General features: G+C 32.2%; 1 protein-coding gene across 1 annotated transcript in view; it reads left to right on the forward strand.

Annotated features, from left to right (window-relative positions):
* Positions 1-14,862, forward strand: part of LOC145694522 (TLC domain-containing protein 2-like) — a 152,148-nt gene extending 137,286 nt beyond the window's left edge. Inside the window, exons 5-6 of the mRNA XM_081770836.1 lie at positions 2,444-2,548; positions 5,484-14,862. Coding sequence (XP_081626962.1) covers positions 2,444-2,548; positions 5,484-5,677 — 299 coding nt within the window. The 3' untranslated portion in view covers positions 5,678-14,862. The remainder of the gene's footprint in view (positions 1-2,443; positions 2,549-5,483) is intronic.
* Positions 14,863-19,018: the final 4,156 nt, after the last annotated feature.

Raw genomic sequence — 19,018 nt, forward strand, 5'->3', positions numbered from 1 at the left:
TATTATTCTGCTTTAATTCGTTAAGAAGTTTCAGAATTGTACTTGAATTAAGTAATTATTGACATAGGCAAGGATAATAGGCGACTATAATCCGCAATAAAAAGAAAATTGAGGTAAATTTGGGATCATTCAAAAAATATATAATGGAGTGATGTCGGTAGAAAAAAATATAACAAATAAATGCGTCCAAATGCACTTTAATTGCATTAAACTGTTTCAGCAATCTCTGTTACGGACTTCAGTAGCTCTGAGAAACTTAGGAGTTTTTTTTTTTTTTTTCGTGTGCTCAGTTCAAAAATGATTAATTCTAGTAAATGGAATCCCTTGTACTTGAACTTTTTTTTTTGTGCCAACACGTGCACTAGATTTCTTTTGTAACGATGTATGTACATATACAATTAGAGCCTTCCTATTTCAACTGTGCCCTCGGCAAATATGTGAAACATACTTCGGCTCCACCTCGCAGCCTTCTTATGGAGGAAACCTTCCTTTTGCTTTGGAGAAAGATCTGAATGACCTCTTCTTTGTTGCCAATTTGTCATTCAGTCGTTTGGTCTTGGTGAGTGAAGATCGTAGGCTACTTGGAATAGCTAAGAACACAGTGCACAGGAAAGCCTGTGAAATAATTCATGGTGGCAGCCCTGTCGTAGTTAGCTATTGAAGGATCTTGGTCACTGCAACTTGTCCCTTCTTTTTCGAGGAAATACGGGAAAACACACATCGACAGCAGCACCAGCAGAGGCACAGTTGAAATAGAAAGGCTCTAGTTTTGTGGAACATGGTTCATCACTGAAAAATAACTATAAAGCTACTGTTGTGGTTGTAAAATATTAAGATTATTATTATCTTTTTAAACCTACCACTCGTTAAAAATCTGTATTAAGTAATGGCTACATATTGATATGTGCTTACATATTGATATATGTTCTTAAACTCAAATGATGGATATTCTTGTAATTTCATGATCTGCATTCCACAACCCATGAATCATAAGCCTGCTGGTCCAATTCCTCAATGATGGTGATTATGATGATGAATTGGTCGAGTGGACTCACAGTACATAAGTTGTGGAACGCAGTGGATAAAATAGAAAGGAAAGAACTAAAAGTGTAAACAATACTTAAAAAAAAGTGAGTTTCCCCAAAGCTGCTGACAAAGGGAACAGAAATTGTTGAAACAATTTAAATCAATTAAAGCGCCTTTGGAGGTACTAAGTTCTTATATTTTTACTAGTTATATAAATATGCGTCAAACCATACTCTTAAATGAGTAGAAGTATTCTAGCTAAGATCTCAGACCTACCATTTTGAGACTTCTTATTGTTGGTGTGTGCGTTCTAGGATAGTGATCGCCTAACCGTCGATCGCGAGCTACTAGTAGCTCACGGGGACATTTTCGGTAGATCGCGTTAACGCTCCGGTTGGCTAAGTTTGATTCCTCCATGAGCTGACGCTAACGACAGGGGCCGCTGACAACAACTGGTTGTTTTTCCCGCGCAACTGTTATTGTCAGTCTCATCTCACAGTTGATTGTATACGCGTGGGGTTGTGCACGTTATGTTTTTCGTGTGTATATTAAACATTTGCTAAACGTTATGTTTTTCGTGTGTATATTAGACATTTGCTAAACGTTATGTTTTTCGTGTGTATGTTAGACATTTGCTAAACGTTATGTTTTTCGTGTGTACATTAGACATTTGCTAAACGTTATGTTTTTCGTGTGTATATTAGACATTTGCTAAACGTTATGTTTTTCGTGTGTATATTAGACATTTGCTAAACGTTATATTTTTCGTGTGTATATTAGACATTTGCTAACTTGGGTAGTTTGATTTCATATTTACTAGAAATGTAACTTTGTAGAAAATAAACAAATGTAAATTTTTTTACGTTGGAAGTTCTTTTGGTTAATAGCTCACAGTAAGATTCAAAATCGGTCCGGTAGCTCAGAAGCTTCGTAAGTTTGGCGACCACTGTTCTAGGAGAATTGTTAAGTTCGTATAGAGTGAATAAATGCTATTTATTATACATTTGTGCGTAGTAAGATAAAAACTCTTATGCAGAAGGTTATATGTAATAAATATCTTTATTTTCTTATTTTTAAAAATCTTAGCAGGCTGTGAGATTAGTGTTAGCTATCATCACAAATTTTAAATACGCATCATTCTACACAGCAAAATTGAAAATGTAGTGTGTCTTATTCAAGGTGTTGAGTATATTTAAATTCTGCTTCCTAAGATTACTCATGTTGCCTGTAGCTTTTGTCAGGTAAAAACAATTTGCTTTCATTACTAATTAAAAAAACAAAAAAACAAAAAAAAAAAACAAATCGTATTTCAATGCAAGTTATGTATTATTATTATTATTATTATTATTATTATTATTATTATTATTATTATTATTATTATTATTATTATTATTATTATTATTATATCTTTTTTCAGCCACATTCATTGTATTCCGCCTGACGGTTATTGGTTGGATGACAAGATGGCTTGTAATCAACAGGGAGATTTTGCCAGTAGGACCTTTTACAACAGCAATTATTAGTAAGTTTTCATTTTGTTATTAACTTCAGGTTTATATTTGTGTAATTGTTTCTTGGAGGTAAAAGAAGACTAAATCAGTGTAAATTTATTTGCAATGAAATATACAATACTTCATGCCAAACAGTTGATAAATATTTTTCTTAACTCTGTGTATAAAGCTACGAAGTACGCTTTTCTTCCGTTTAATTGTTCGTTTACATTTTGAATATCGAAAACCAATGTTACATTAAATTGTGTTCTGAAACAGTTTAATTCGATGAGTTTCCTATTAACAGGATGCATACACTACCTGGAAAACTTGGAAATCTCAGGGAAATTGATTTTGGAAGAAAAAATCCTGGATAATTCAGGGAAATGGATCATATTTAGTAAAACACCTGGAAATATCAAGGAAATTGAGTAGAATATTTTTGTATATTTTGAATGTATTCAAGTATGGAAAAAAAGTATTGACTTATTAATTCCCTTAGTAGGCTTCTCAACTTAATATTTTTTTCAACTTAAATTTTATTTATTTTAATTATTTATTTTCTTCTGACAATATTTAATTGTAATTGTTTATTGGGGAGAAGGGTGACCATTTTTAAATATATTATTCTATTATTCTTAAAATTTATGTGTTTTCTTGCTGTTAGTTTCTTCCACTAGACCTGGAAATTGCAAAATTAAGACCTGGAAAACCTGGAAAATTCAGGGAAATTGAGTTCAATATGTTTGTATGAACCCTGATTAATTCTTTCTCAACATTTTAAATAATAATCCCAGGTAAGGCTGTCATATTCCTCAAATATTCGTTGAGTGTTAAAATCAAATATTTGGAATGTATTTGTAGTTGGTCAGTTTGGACACTTAAATATATATATATATATATTCAGAAAAAATCAGCAAATGTGGAAAATAATATTCAGGGAGCATTCGGGGAATGTTCGTCGTCTGTGGACAACGAAATATCAGGATAATTTTGGCTATTAGCAGCAAACGGCGTCTTGGTGTCTCAAGTTTATGACCTCTGGAACTGTTTATCGCCTTGTCGGTTTCTAGTTATTTCAAAGTCAAATGGGATGTAGATACCAAGTTTCTACAGAAGGTATCGAACCATGGTCAACATATATAATAGGTGAGTTCGTACCGCTTCTATAGTGGAAAATAGAAGATGGTCACTAAAGCATAAAGCAAAAATATTTGAATTTAAATATTTTCGACGCGCTTTTAGCTAGGTACTTGAAGGGCGAAATACATTGTTTCTTGTGTCCTGTAAGGCGCTTCAAGCAAAGAATGTTCATAGTTTGCTTCACCCTCGTAACTCAATTCGTTTCCGGGATATGAACAATTTTCGAGAATAACTTCGAACTTGGAAGGAATTCGAAGTTATCTTTGGATATGAGGTACTTTTGATATCAATATTACAGCAATCCGTGTAAGAGCACTTTCACCTCCTTATCCGACTATACCCTTTAAAAATTAAACAACTGACTCTTAATGAAGTGTTGTTCGTGTTTAAAAAAAAATATTGTAGATATTTGTTGATGTAAATAGTGAAGAGTTTATTAATCTTAACTATATATAAAACTACATGAACTGACATAAAATAACGGGTACTTCCGGTTGATGTGGAAAGTTGAAATTTGGCTTGATTGTAGCTTTCCGGAACTAACTTACAGGAAAATTGCCAAAAGTGTATATATATATATTTTTAATTTTTAGGGGGTCTAAACGTGGGATGAAGAAATTCTCCATGTTATTTAAATGGGCCTTTTCTTGGACTTATAATCTGATATTTGAAAAACGTGAAATTGAAATAAACATCTGAAATTCGTTATGATTGTATGTCTTCATTAGCATTACCTAAGTAAATCACCAAAAATAAAAATTCCCAACTTTAGAGTGGTTTCATGGGGAACTGAAAAATCTTTTCCGTGTTATTTGTATGGGACATCTTCTACATCCCAAATTGTTTAGGCACTTCCCGCAGGATTAGAATAATAAAATTTGGCATGATTGTAACCTTCCGGGACTAACTGACAGGAAAATTGCCAAAAGTGCATATTTTTAATTTTTAAAGGTTTTAAAGGGGATGAAAAAATTCCCATGTTTTTTAAATGGGTGTTTTCTTGGTATACAAAATCTTATCTTTTAGATAGTTGAAATACGAAAAGAAACTTGAAATTTGGTAGAATCGTGGGTTTAAGAGGTGCGAGGCCGTAGGCCGTGTAAACGGGGGTCAGGGATCGACCTCCCAACTGGGCCAAATTCAGGAAATATTAAGAGCAACAGCAAATGCACAAAATTCCTCTTGATGTAAAGGCTGATACATAAAAGACGCGAGGCCGTAGGTCAAGCAAGTGCGGGGGTCGGAGGACGGAGTCCCCAGCTAACCAAAGTCTTTTATAAGCACGAACTATGAGTCTCACTTGGCACTACGTCTTCGATTCTTAAAATTAATGTTACATAGTGTTAATAGTGTGAAGGCACCCAAGAAACTGTGTCACTTCCTTTGATAGTACCTATAAAGTAGTAGTACTAGAACGATATATTAAACTTATTTCAATGACACTTTTGGAGACCTTGCTTCCATAATCTTATTTTAATTTTGCTGTTACAAGTCGCAATAATAATAGCAATAACCTAACACTCTCTCCAATCATAATATCGACGGTGTTGAGGTATAAGGTCGTAACCCTCAAAAAATTGAAAATGTGGATTTTTATCTTATTCAGCTCACTATAGGTCAGGCATAGGTGAGAAAAATATTGTACGCTTATGTGTATTATTAAGGCAAATAAACCAATTTTTATACTTGTGTCTTGCAAGGATGTAAATGAAAGTTTTTTTTTTTTTTTTTTTTCTCCTGAAAAAAGTTGGAAATGAAGCTTTACCTTAACACCATCGATATGTCGTTTGATTTTACTGAAGTCACATTTTCTTTCCTTTTCAGCAATGGCGGTGATTATGGTGATGAACATTGTTTTGTTCCTGAGGATTCTGAACGCCGATTTTCGACAGGAACCTCTTAAAGATGGCAGAGAAATGAAATCTCGTCTAAACAAACTGATGCTGGAAGAGGAGGAAATTCATCAGAGAGACGACCGTTCCGTATTCGATTCAAAAAGAAGTAATAAATTAGATTAAACATCGGTGTTGTGGGCCAGAGAGAAGAAACAATGTGTGTATTACCAGCGTTTTCCGCACTTGTGTTTTTCTTGTAACACTTGTCTCAAGCGTTCGGTTATACTTAATGTGTAGCTTCACAAAGCGATATCGAGAAAGTACTTTAAAAAGGTGTGCTGTGTATATCTTTGGAAAATACATAATAATAAGCAAAGATGTGTTATGTGTGTGTGTGTGTAACTGCTGTGTGTTGTCCATGTTTACCGTGGTGGATGACATATATAGTAATTTAAAGCAATGGCGCAGTTAAAGCAGCAGCAAAATTTCTCTTTCAAAGAATCAAGTGGGCTTTAAACCAAATTACAAAAAAATGTAAAGCTCAGGTCATTTCTTAAGATTTTTTATGAATCTCATTCTCAAATTACTTTCGTAAAAATTTCTAAAACAAAACAAAATCTCGGTACTTTTACTATCTGAAAAAAAAAGAACTTTTTATATATAAGTACTTTTTTGAAAGTGTATTTTTTCCTTGGTTTAGTTTGAATCTCAATATATCTGTGAGAGGGGTAATTATATACAAGAGTTGGTCAGATTAATAGATGACGAAAATCTCTTAACACTTTCGTCTAGTTTCAGCTGGAAATACTTGATATGGCAAGCTCCGTCGTGGCTATGTAATTCACGGAAGACTCGATGGGAGATCATGTGGTTCAGCCAACGTTAAGGTCCAACGTAGGTCCACGTCTCGTATAGTCTCGATACTGAAAGGGGCGCTAAACTAGACTGAACCAAATACTTATAGTGAAGCTAGAGGCAGTGATTCGGCAACTTTTACGGCATCTTTTGTATGTGTATTCGAAGGAATCTTGGTCTATAAGAGGTGCCAATTTATCACACTAGTTCCCGATTCGGCGTCCAATCCAAAATGTTGAATCTTGAAGGTGTTTCTCCAATGAATCAATCAAGCGGAAATCGTAGGAGACAGGTACGAACTGTATGGTGGATGTTTTCATCACGTCTTAGCGAAATAAGCACAGAAGTTCGGTTATGTAATGAGACACGTAATATTCCCTATACATAATAGAAACCATCCTCTGATGAATCTCGATCGGTGTGATACTTTTGACTGTTAGCTCTTCGGACATTTGTGCCAGGGGAATTTAGTATGGTTTATCACAGCACAACTATTTGGGAAGTTGTCTCAATGATGGAGCTCCTATCGCTGGTGCAGAGAGTCCCTGGTTCGATCCTTTGGCCATCTAAATTCATGATGGACAGTAGTATCGTGTCCTTGGATTCTTTTAGCATTTTTCCTTCCGTTAACTCTTCTTATGTTCGTTTCACCATTCTTTCTTTACCCAGTTTGCATTAATCACTCGAAGTTACTTGCTTTTTTTTTTTTTTTTTTAGACCAAAGCTCGTTGTTCAAAAAGTTTTTAATAAAAATTTATGGCATCTTTACGAGTTCATGAGCAGCTGACATTGCTCCATGGGCAGCAGCTAGTGCTGTTTTATGGCTGTTTGATATCATACGCATCCGTACACGATTTCCTGCAGATTGTAGCTGATATGTTAGTAACTGGCTCGGTTATGTTATATTTTTTACCAGAATGTATTTTACAGATCTTGTTGTTCTTTCATTTGACCAATTCTTGTATTAAATATTTCTTATCTTTTTTTTTTCTTTACAAGACGTGATAAATTATAAAGATTGAGATAATAGAAATAAGGAAGCAACAGCTGTTCTTTCTAACTTTATACCAATGTAAAATGTAGGTAATATATTATTTTCAATATCTATGCTAGTTTTTAATCCATTATGTAATTTTTAGAACTAAAAAATTCCATTCGTTGATCATATGGTAACTTAGATCTGTTTGCACTTATTAGGAAAGCATTAGAACATTAGGAAAATTGTCAATGTTGAGGGAGGCCATATGAGTTTTTAAAACGAAAATTTAAGAAAATTCTAGTGTGTAGGTTTAAGACTCATTCCAATAAACTTCACTTTCTAAGTAACCGTTTAACAAATGACAAAATTAAAATTTCAGAAACATAGTACTATTATCGCAGTACTGCGTAATATAGTTAGCATTTTCTTAGATCGTATTTAGAGCTGGAAAATACATAATGACATTGTATCGTGATAATTGGTTATTTTTCAACTGGAAATGAACAACAATCCCAAACATTTATCACTGACTATACAGAACCACTTAATATTACTGTTTAGATTGTATAGGATACTATATTCTCCACTATATGTTTCAGTTATTTTGAAGAAAGAAAAAAAAAAAGGTGTAAATTTTATTTAGAATGACTTAAAAAAATATGCGTGCAATATAACGTGGGATACCGATAATTTAAATTTTGAGCAGTCAGATCATTTCACCCCACCATACCGAATGAATATGATGCATTAGCGCTAAGTTTTAGAGAGGAACACAGGCTGAGATATTTTACATATACAGTATTACAATTAACCTACTATATATATTATATTACAATTACCGTTAATATATTCAGCAACGGGTATCCATTTTGAAGTTCTGCATCGTATAACCTTTCCCATTAAGAGTCTGACATACAAAAATTTACAATTCTTCTTTCGCTTCTTTTTCATAAGTAAAAGGAGATAATGAAATGCAACTTACCACAATCATAGATAATATTATTCTACAACATTCTACAGAAAATATGAACCTCAAGAATTTTCAGTGTTACCATCCATAGAAATTACAGTGTTGCCAGAATAACATTTCCCCAAAAATCTAAGTTAAGGCAGCGACTAGAGGAACGAATTCAACTGCATTTCATTACGTCATGTTGTTTTGATATCCTGTGAACTACTTTTTCAGTAACATTAATATTTAATTTTAATAACTGTATGTTAAAACCATTTGGTTTATTACAAACTAAATACAACTATGATTACACAGGATACGAAAACAGCGTGATACGTAATCAAATGCAGTTGAGTTCGTTCCTCTAGTTGCTGCCTTAATTTAGATTTTGGGGGCATTGGTATTTTGGCAATACTGTGATTTCTGTGGATGGCAGCACTGAAAATTCTTCATGTTCTTATTTTCTGTTGTAGAATAACATTATCTATGATTGTGGTAAGTTGCATTTCATTATCTCCTTTCATTTATGAAAAACGAGCAAAAGAAAAAAGGGTAAATTTTGTATTACTTTAGTATGTTAGGCTCTTAATCTATTTGTTTGTGCACTTCTGCATTAAAATATATATTTGTTTTATTTTGATGCAGAAAAGCACAAACAAATAGAGGTTAATAGAAAACGTTATACAATGTAGAACTTCCATACTGGATACGTGTTGTAAATATATTAACGGATACTAGGGTCGAGGTAATAGGTACGTGTCACTGAATATGATACAGAAAATAAAACACGATGAGTGGGACACGTCGCAGATCTAGAAAGTTCTAGTTGGGAACCCTGTGGGAACGAGACTTTTAGGTAAATATGTTGATGGGCAGATGAGTTCTTTTTCCGTAATCGATTCCTTTTAATCTGTTCCAAAGAAGAATTCGCTCCTCCAGATCGAATCCTTTAGTTCCTGTAAATTATTAGATTTCGACTTCTTTGGTTTTCTTAGTTGAGTCCTACAAACAATGATTTGATCCTTCCTGTGAATCGAATCCTTCAGTTCCGCTGTGTAGAATAATCCCGTGTTTCAGTGTGATTTTTTTCTTTTCAGCCCAACTAGTCAAAGAGCTTTTACCAACTCATAAGCTGTTGTAAAGTTGATTTTGGTGGGGAAGGGAGAATAGATAGGTGTGTATAAGGAGGAACTGCCATGTTTCGAGCTTGTTAAGTATATGCAAACGAACGGCACAGAAACAAAGGAGGAAGATTTAGTTGTTTCTAGACAAGCTCAGTAGGTTAATTGTATGCTTTTTCGTCATATAATGTCTTCCTGTTTTGAAATGTTGCTTTTGTCCTCTTCTATCCTTGTCAATCCTTGAACTGGGTCCATTTGTCTGTTCTTGGTACAGTCATCTGTTTCCATGAGCTGAATCCACTGGGTGAATCCATCCTTTTATTCTTCTAAGTAAATCAGTCTTTTGATTCCGCCAAAGTTAATCCGATTCCTTTCAGAGATTCGATTCTTTCATTCCACTGAAGGATCTGTTCTTTTGGAACGAATTGTTCCGGAATTACCCATCACTAGGCAAACCAGTGATAATATAAAGACGAAAGTATGGAAGGCGCGTAATAATAATCTTAGACTGATTTGTTTGGCGCTAGATAGCGTCTAGTGGCTAGCTTCCGTCTTTTCTGCGATAATAAACTTTTTTCTTCTAAACTGTAGAGTCAGTTAGTAATGTTAAGTTCTCACCGTTTTTAAGTTCTTCATTCATTTAATTTGGAAGTGAGTGTAATATCTACGAGAACGTTATAGTCATATACTTAACATAGGTGTTCAATTCGTTAACTATGTGATTTTCTGCTACAGGAATGTGTGATGTCCTTCTTTATATAGTGTGAGTACTCAAGTGTAAATTTCTGCTTCCATATGATCTTCGTGTTTATTCGCTTCCATGTTGTTATGAACAGGATTGACACTTGTCCCAAATTACGCGGGACATCCCGGATTTGGAGAAAATTCCTAGTATGTTGAATTATGCCTAAGAGGAACGCATTATATGGTGGAATGCCAAATTATCCAAAACGCAAAATATGGGACAGATAAGGACGCATTATGTGACAGAACGCCGAATTGCCCAAAACACTTACAAAATATGAGACAAATAGAGACGCATTATATGGCGGGATGCCAAATTATCCAAAGCACAAAATATGGGACAGATAGCTACGCATTATATGACGGGACGCCGAATTATCCAGAACACAAAGTATGGAACACATAAGGACGCATTATTTGGCAGGATGCCAAATTATCCAAAACACTTACAAAATATACGACAGAAATTCTTAGTGACATTAGTAAATTTCGATCCACGTTGTACTGTATATATGACAATCGAGGTATCAATATGGCTCTATCGATAAAATATTCCGTGTTGATAACACTTACCGCCTTTGATGTTCTCATTTGGCTCTGCAATGGTACGTAACTTCTGTTCAACAAACAACCAAGTAGGCGCTGTGAGTTTTCTGTTTTCGTGTATTTTTGCTTAGAATTTCATTTTTCATAGCAGTTTTCATTTTCATGAGTAGATGTATTTCTTTCTATTGTTCTTAACAAATTGTTCCATGTCCAATTTGGGCTTGAGAAAACCGACGATCTACGTGTGTTTCGTAAGTGTCTCGCTTTAGGCTTACTAAAAGGTGGCGACCCTAACTCCGAGTCAAACTTGGATCTTCCTAACAAGTACTTGTGATTTCTTGTATTGCATCATGTTGACTGTTGACTTTTGAATGTATCTTTACTTTCGAGTGGTCGTATATTTTTCATGTCAAAACTTGTACTCAGATGCCAACTTTCTTACAATCTTGTAAATTCACTAGCTCTAAGAATAATATGGCAACTTTTGCTTTGTTTTTTTTTTTAGAACTTACACAAACCATCAAATAAAATAATCACAGTGGAACAAGAAGAAACTTACCTTTCGAGATGTCTCATACTGAGTAGGATATTTCAAAATATTATTCATTATCAAGTAGTACGTATCAAGATATCGTTCACTCTTGAGTAGTGGGTATCAGGATGTCCTTTAACTATTGAATAACACATATCAAGATATCACGTGCTAGTAAGCAGTATGTATAATTATATTGTTTATTTGTAAATAGAACATGTCAGTGATTCTTGAACGTTTTAAAAGTAAATTATATTTTAAATTTGGTCGAGGAACTAACTTCAAATATCATAAATTTGGACAAGCCACTAAAACATATTTTTTCACGTGACTTTTTGGTTTGTACGAGGGGAGTTCTAGGAGACTACAAAGCAAATTTCTTGAAGCACATAGGTTGAGTAGAATAAAGACGAAGGTCTGTTGAGGTATTTCTGCGCGCACTAAAGTAAACAAACACTATACTTATATTTATACATTAAAAATATAGATATATATACAAGTAATTTATATTTCTTATTACTAAGACTCTGATTTCTATGACATCATATTTTATTGTGGCATCTTTTTACCTGTTTACTTAAATACAAACACGTTTCTGACTTAGCACGAAAATACGGTTTTTATTGGTCACATAAATACATATGTGTACCATATTGTAGCTTTTGGGCCCGAAGTGGTGAAAAAGCATATTTTGGTTATATTTTAGGCGAATTTCACTTATTGCTCAGAAGTATATTCGCTAGTATTAGCAACGAGGTTATTTGGAACGTTTTTCTTACGAATATTTGCCCTTGTCTAACAGGATTTGAAGGAATACTGTGTAAAATGTGAGCGGTAAAAGTGGTTGTTGACCTGGCGCAGCATCAATCACGTTGAAAAAGTGAAATCGCCACCCTTAGCCTCGGTCTGTCTTTCTCATTCTTCTTCTCTGTAATGATACCTGTATCTAATTTCTTTTGTTATTGCTAATTGGTCGAAAATATTTGCTTCCGCATCCGGAGGGAAATTTCAAATATACAAGGGATGAAAGAAATATTGTGAAAATATTGGTAGTCCACATTGAGCATGATCGGAGGCATGATACTAGGGAGGGGCGGATCCAAGGGGAAGCGATCGGCCCCCCCACAAGAGGAAACTTTCTTATCTGTTCTGGATCCGCCCCTGATACTAGGAGAATTTGCCTTCGGGCCACCTCCTAAAATCCTTACTGGTATTTATATTATTTTACACTGAGCGTACACGTATGTTTTTCAGGTATGTGGGATATTTGACAATTCTTTGGAGAGAATTTTGTCATAGAACCTGGCATCGATTCATATGGTTTCAATATTCCATAAGTCAGATGCGCCTTTAGTATGAAGTTGAATAGTTTTCACCAGTAGCATAATTTCAGCATTTCTTTGAGGGGGGAACAAGAAGACAACTCCTTAATATAAGTAGTTTCTTTCTTTCATTAATATATTAGTATAGCTTTGGTTGGAAAAACAACGACGCCTTTGTTTCTAGGTTATATTTTGCCATTTTTTTAAAAGCATAAATGCATGCATGTTTGCAAATTTTATTTTAGGGCATACAAATCCGAATCCTACTTATTACATACTGAATTAGTGAATTGTAGCCCTCTCAGAAAGTGCAATAACCTGTCGCCCGCATCCATTTTTTTTTTTTTTTTTTTAATTCGAAGTAGACAGATCAATTTGAGTGAAATGTTTTGCTTCGTATAGAGCAGGGATTTTTTTTTCTTTCTTTCAGAAATCATTACTGTGTATGACATTGATTCAAAAAGTATCAACAAGAAAAACATGTGTCATAGTGTACGCACAGGTAATATACAGACATTACCTTTCTTTGAAAATATATCTTTTAGTATTCATTTATGGGTTTTACCTTAATATAATAAGCTATAAGAATATTTATAACTAATGTATTTCACTAACCCAGTAAAGTGAAAAACTTATTTTTAATATCATACAATATTTTTTATAAAGTAATTTACACACAATTTGAGATTACGTGGTATAAAATTTGTTAATCTCGGTAGAGTATATTACATGAATATCAACTGTGCCATTAGTACATGGTTAAACTGTATAAAATATTCACTAATTTCTGTGTTACGTGAATATAATGAGCTTAAACTACCCAGAGCAATCAGAAAAATAAACACAGAAGATTGTGTACCCAGAGCAGTTTAAAGTTTTAAATTTTAATCAAGAAAAAAATCTTATTCCAACAGTATTTTTATTTCTTCTACAAAGCACTTTTAACAATATCGCAAGATGTCTTGTGTTAATCAGTTATAAAATAATTGAATTTGTGTATAAATATTGAAAAAAAAAAAAAAAAAAAAAGTGACATTCATGACTAATGTGTATGTGACACGGTTCTATTATCATTTATGACACACATCGTTCTATTCGTTCAATTTAGAGTTTTTTTGAAGTTCAGCAATTCCGGTTCAAAATATCATGTAAGTTCCTTTATCAGATAAACGGGGTTTCTTTAATTTTGTTTTCCAGATAAAGTGTTCGAAAAATGAAAAAAGGATGTCTATTTTACAAATTTATGAGTTAATAATTAATTTCTATTGAATAATGCTATTCCCATTTACTGCTCCGATTATTGTGATTTGTTTACGTGATTTCTTATAACATACTCAAATCACTTGCAAACGAAGCAGAGAGTCGGAACGTTGAATCGTGCGTGCCATAAACTATAATTGCTCCATGTAACACTTTTCAAGATGTCTGTAGAAATTTGTTTCTTGTATTAATGTTCCGTCTGTTGCTGCTCCGGAACAAGTTTTGTGATTTCAAATTGAAATACATAGGTATATTTTTCTATCAACGTTCATTCCTCATGGCTGGAGATATCATTGTAAGGAAACGATTATTTTTTTTCGGAAATTGTTTTTAAATATGTTTATTTCTTTTTGCACATGCACAATGATGATAAAAGTTGAATCTCTTCTTCCAAGTATTGAAGTAATGTACTGATGATAAAACATTTATTTGATAAAACAGTTTGTAATTTGTACACTTCATAAACAGACTTGAATCTTGAATCTCTTCTTTCAAGTATTGATGTACTGATGATAAAACATTTATTTGATAAAACAGTTTGTAATTTGTATACTTCATAAGCAGACTTAAATCTCTTCTTCCAAGCATTGAAGTAATGTACTGATGATAAAACATTTATTTGATTCAAGAGTTTGTAATTTGTACACTTCATAAACAGACTTGAATCTTGAATCTCTTCTTCCAAGTATTGAAATAATGTACTGATGATAAAACATTTATTTGATTCAAGAGTTTGTAATTTGTACACTTCATAAACAGACTTGAATCTTGAATCTCTTCTTCCATGTATTGAAGTAATGTACTGATGATAAAACATTTATTTGATTCAAGAGTTGGTAATTTGTGCACTTCATAAACAGACTTGAATCTTGAATCTCTTCTTCCAAGTATTGAAGTAATGTACTGATGATAAAACATTTATTTGATTCAAGAGTTTGTAATTTGTACACTTCATAAACAGACTTGAATCTTGAATCTCTTCTTACAAGTATTGAAGTAATGTACTGATGATAAAACATTTATTTGATGCAACAGTTTGTAATTTGTACACTTCATAAACAGACTTGAATCTTGAATCTCTTCTTCCAATTATTGAAGTAATGTACTGATGATAAAACGTTTATTTGATTCAACAGTTTGTAATTTGTACACTTCATAAACAGACTTGAATCTTGAATCTCTTCTTCCAAGTATTGAAGTAATGTACTGATGATAAAACATTTATTTGATTCAACAGTTTGTAATTTGTACACTTCATAAACAGACTTGAATCTTGAATCTCTTCTTCCAAGTATTGAAGTAATGTACTGATGATAAAACATTTATTTGATTCAACAGTTTGTAATTTGTACACTTCATTAACAGACTTGAATCTTGAATCTCTTCTTCCAATTATTGAAGTAATGTACTGATGATAAAACATTTATTTGATTCAACAGTTTGTAATTTGTACACTTCATAAACAGACTTGAATCTTGAATCTCTTCTTCCAAGTATTGAAGTAATGTACTGATGATAAAACATTTATTTGATTCAACAGTTTGTAATTTGTTCACTTCATAAACAGACTTGAATCTTGAATCTCTTCTTCCAAGTATTGAAGTAATGTACTGATGATAAAACATTTATTTGATTCAACAGTTTGTAATTTGTACACTTCATAAATAGACTTGAATCTTGAATCTCTTCTTCCAAGTATTGAAGTAATGTACTGATGATAAAACATTTATTTGATTCAACAGTTTGTAATTTGTACACTTCATAAACAGACTTGAATCTTGAATCTCTTCTTCCAAGTATTGAAGTAATGTACTGATGATAAAACATTATTTGATTCAAGAGTTGGTAATTTGTGCACTTCATAAACAGACTTGAATCTTGAATCTCTTCTTCCAAGTATTGAAGTAATGTACTGATGATAAAACATTTATTTGATTCAAGAGTTTGTAATTTGTACACTTCATAAACAGACTTGAATCTTGAATCTCTTCTTCCAAGTATTGAAGTAATGTACTGATGATAAAACATTTATTTGATTCAACAGTTTGTAATTTGTACACTTCATAAACAGACTTGAATCTTGAATCTCTTCTTCCAAGTATTGAAGTAATGTACTGATGATAAAACATTTATTTGATTCAACAGTTTGTAATTTGTACACTTCATTAACAGACTTGAATCTTGAATCTCTTCTTCCAATTATTGAAGTAATGTACTGATGATAAAACATTTATTTGATTCAACAGTTTGTAATTTGTACACTTCATAAACAGACTTGAATCTTGAATCTCTTCTTCCAAGTATTGAAGTAATGTACTGATGATAAAACATTTATTTGATTCAACAGTTTGTAATTTGTTCACTTCATAAACAGACTTGAATCTTGAATCTCTTCTTCCAAGTATTGAAGTAATGTACTGATGATAAAACATTTATTTGATTCAACAGTTTGTAATTTGTACACTTCATAAATAGACTTGAATCTTGAATCTCTTCTTCCAAGTATTGAAGTAATGTACTGATGATAAAACATTTATTTGATTCAACAGTTTGTAATTTGTACACTTCATAAACAGACTTGAATCTTGAATCTCTTCTTCCAAGTATTGAAGTAATGTACTGATGATAAAACATTATTTGATTCAAGAGTTGGTAATTTGTGCACTTCATAAACAGACTTGAATCTTGAATCTCTTCTTCCAAGTATTGAAGTAATGTACTGATGATAAAACATTTATTTGATTCAAGAGTTTGTAATTTGTACACTTCATAAACAGACTTGAATCTTGAATCTCTTCTTCCAAGTATTGAAGTAATGTACTGATGATAAAACATTTATTTGATTCAACAGTTTGTAATTTGTACACTTCATAAACAGACTTGAATCTTGAATCTCTTCTTCCAAGTATTGAAGTAATGTACTGATGATAAAACATTTATTTGATTCAACAGTTTGTAATTTGTACACTTCATAAACAGACTTGAATCTTGAATCTCTTCTTCCATGTATTGAAGTAATGTACTGATGATAAAACATTTATTTGATTCAAGAGTTGGTAATTTGTGCACTTCATAAACAGACTTGAATCTTGAATCTCTTTTTCCAAGTATTGAAGTAATGTACTGATGATAAAACATTTATTTGATTCAAGAGTTTGTAATTTGTACACTTCATAAACAGACTTGAATCTTGAATCTCTTCTTCCAAGTATTGAAGTAATGTACTGATGATAAAACATTTATTTGATTCAAGAGTTGGTAATTTGTGCACTTCATAAATAGACTTGAATCTTGAATCTCTTCTTCCAAGTATTGAAGTAATGTACTGATGATAAAACATTTATTTGATTCAACAGTTTGTAATTTGTACACTTCATAAACAGACTTGAATCTTGAATCTCTTCTTACAAGTATTGAAGTAATGTACTGATGATAAAACATTTATTTGATTCAACAGTTTGTAATTTGTACACTTCATAAACAGACTTGAATCTTGAATCTCTTCTTACAAGTATTGAAGTAATGTACTGATGATAAAACATTTATTTGATTCAACAGTTTGTAATTTGTACACTTCATAAACAGACTTGAATCTTGAATCTCTTCTTCCAAGTATTGAAGTAATGTACTGATGATAAAACATTTATTTGATTCAACAGTTTGTAATTTGTACACTTCATAAACAGACTTGAATCTTGAATCTCTTCTTCCAAGTATTGAAGTAATGTACTGATGATAAAACATTTATTTGATTCAACAGTTTGTAATTTGTACACTTCATAAACAGACTTGAATCTTGAATCTCTTCTTCCAAGTATTGAAGTAATGTACTGATGATAAAACATTTATTTGATTCAACAGTTTGTAATTTGTACACTTCATAAACAGACTTGAATCTTGAATCTCTTCTTCCAAGTATTGAAGTAATGTACTGATGATAAAACATTTATTTGATTCAACAGTTTGTAATTTGTACACTTCATTAACAGACTTGAATCTTGAATCTCTTCTTCCAATTATTGAAGTAATGTACTGATGATAAAACATTTATTTGATTCAACAGTTTGTAATTTGTACACTTCATAAACAGACTTGAATCTTGAATCTCTTTTTCCAAGTATTGAAGTAATGTACTGATGATAAAACATTTATTTGATTCAAGAGTTTGTAATTTGTACACTTCATAAACAGACTTGAATCTTGAATCTCTTCTTCCAAGTATTGAAGTAATGTACTGATGATAAAACATTTATTTGATTCAAGAGTTGGTAATTTGTGCACTTCATAAACAGACTTGAATCTTGAATCTCTTCTTCCAAGTATTGAAGTAATGTACTGATGATAAAACATTTATTTGATTCAACAGTTTGTAATTTGTACACTTCATAAACAGACTTGAATCTTGAATCTCTTCTTCCAAGTATTGAAGTAATGTACTGATGATAAAACATTTATTTGATTCAACAGTTTGTAATTTGTACACTTCATAAACAGACTTGAATCTTGAATCTCTTCTTCCAAGTATTGAAGTAATGTACTGATGATAAAACATTTATTTGATTCAACAGTTTGTAATTTGTACACTTCATAAACAGACTTGAATCTTGAATCTCTTCTTCCAAGTATTGAAATAATGTACTGATGATAAAACATTTATTTGATTCAAGAGTTTGCAATTTGTACACTTCATAAACAGACTTGAATCTTGAATCTCTTCCTCCAAGTATTGAAGTAATGTACTGATGATAAAACTTTTATTTGATTCAAGAGTTTGTAATTTGTGCACTTCATAAATAGACTTGAATCTTGAATCTCTTCTTCCAATTATTGAAGTAATGTACTGATGATAAAACATTTATTTGATTCAAGAGTTTGTAATTTGTGCACTTCATAAATAGACTTCAATCTTGAATCTCTTCTTCCAATTATGAAGTAATGTACTGATGATAAAACATTTATTTGATTTGTATACTTCATAAGTAGACGTAAGGTTTTGATGCTGGGAGTTCACGAAGTTTCGGATTTAAGATGCGTGCATGCTTCCATTTCCATATAGCTACCAGAGATTCTGCATAAATATTAAGTTCGAGTTACAAAATTCTATCTTAACATATTCTTGTTAGTTTCCAGAATTCCTTAAGTTTTAATAGAATAACCGGGGAAAGGAAGCGAATAACCAAGACAATGTATTTTGGATTTGGTAATAATGAAAA

Source organism: Thermobia domestica, chromosome 9 (assembly GCF_964235325.1).
Source record: "Thermobia domestica chromosome 9, izTheDome1.hap1.1, whole genome shotgun sequence".
Taxonomy (NCBI): Eukaryota; Metazoa; Arthropoda; class Insecta; order Zygentoma; family Lepismatidae; genus Thermobia; species Thermobia domestica.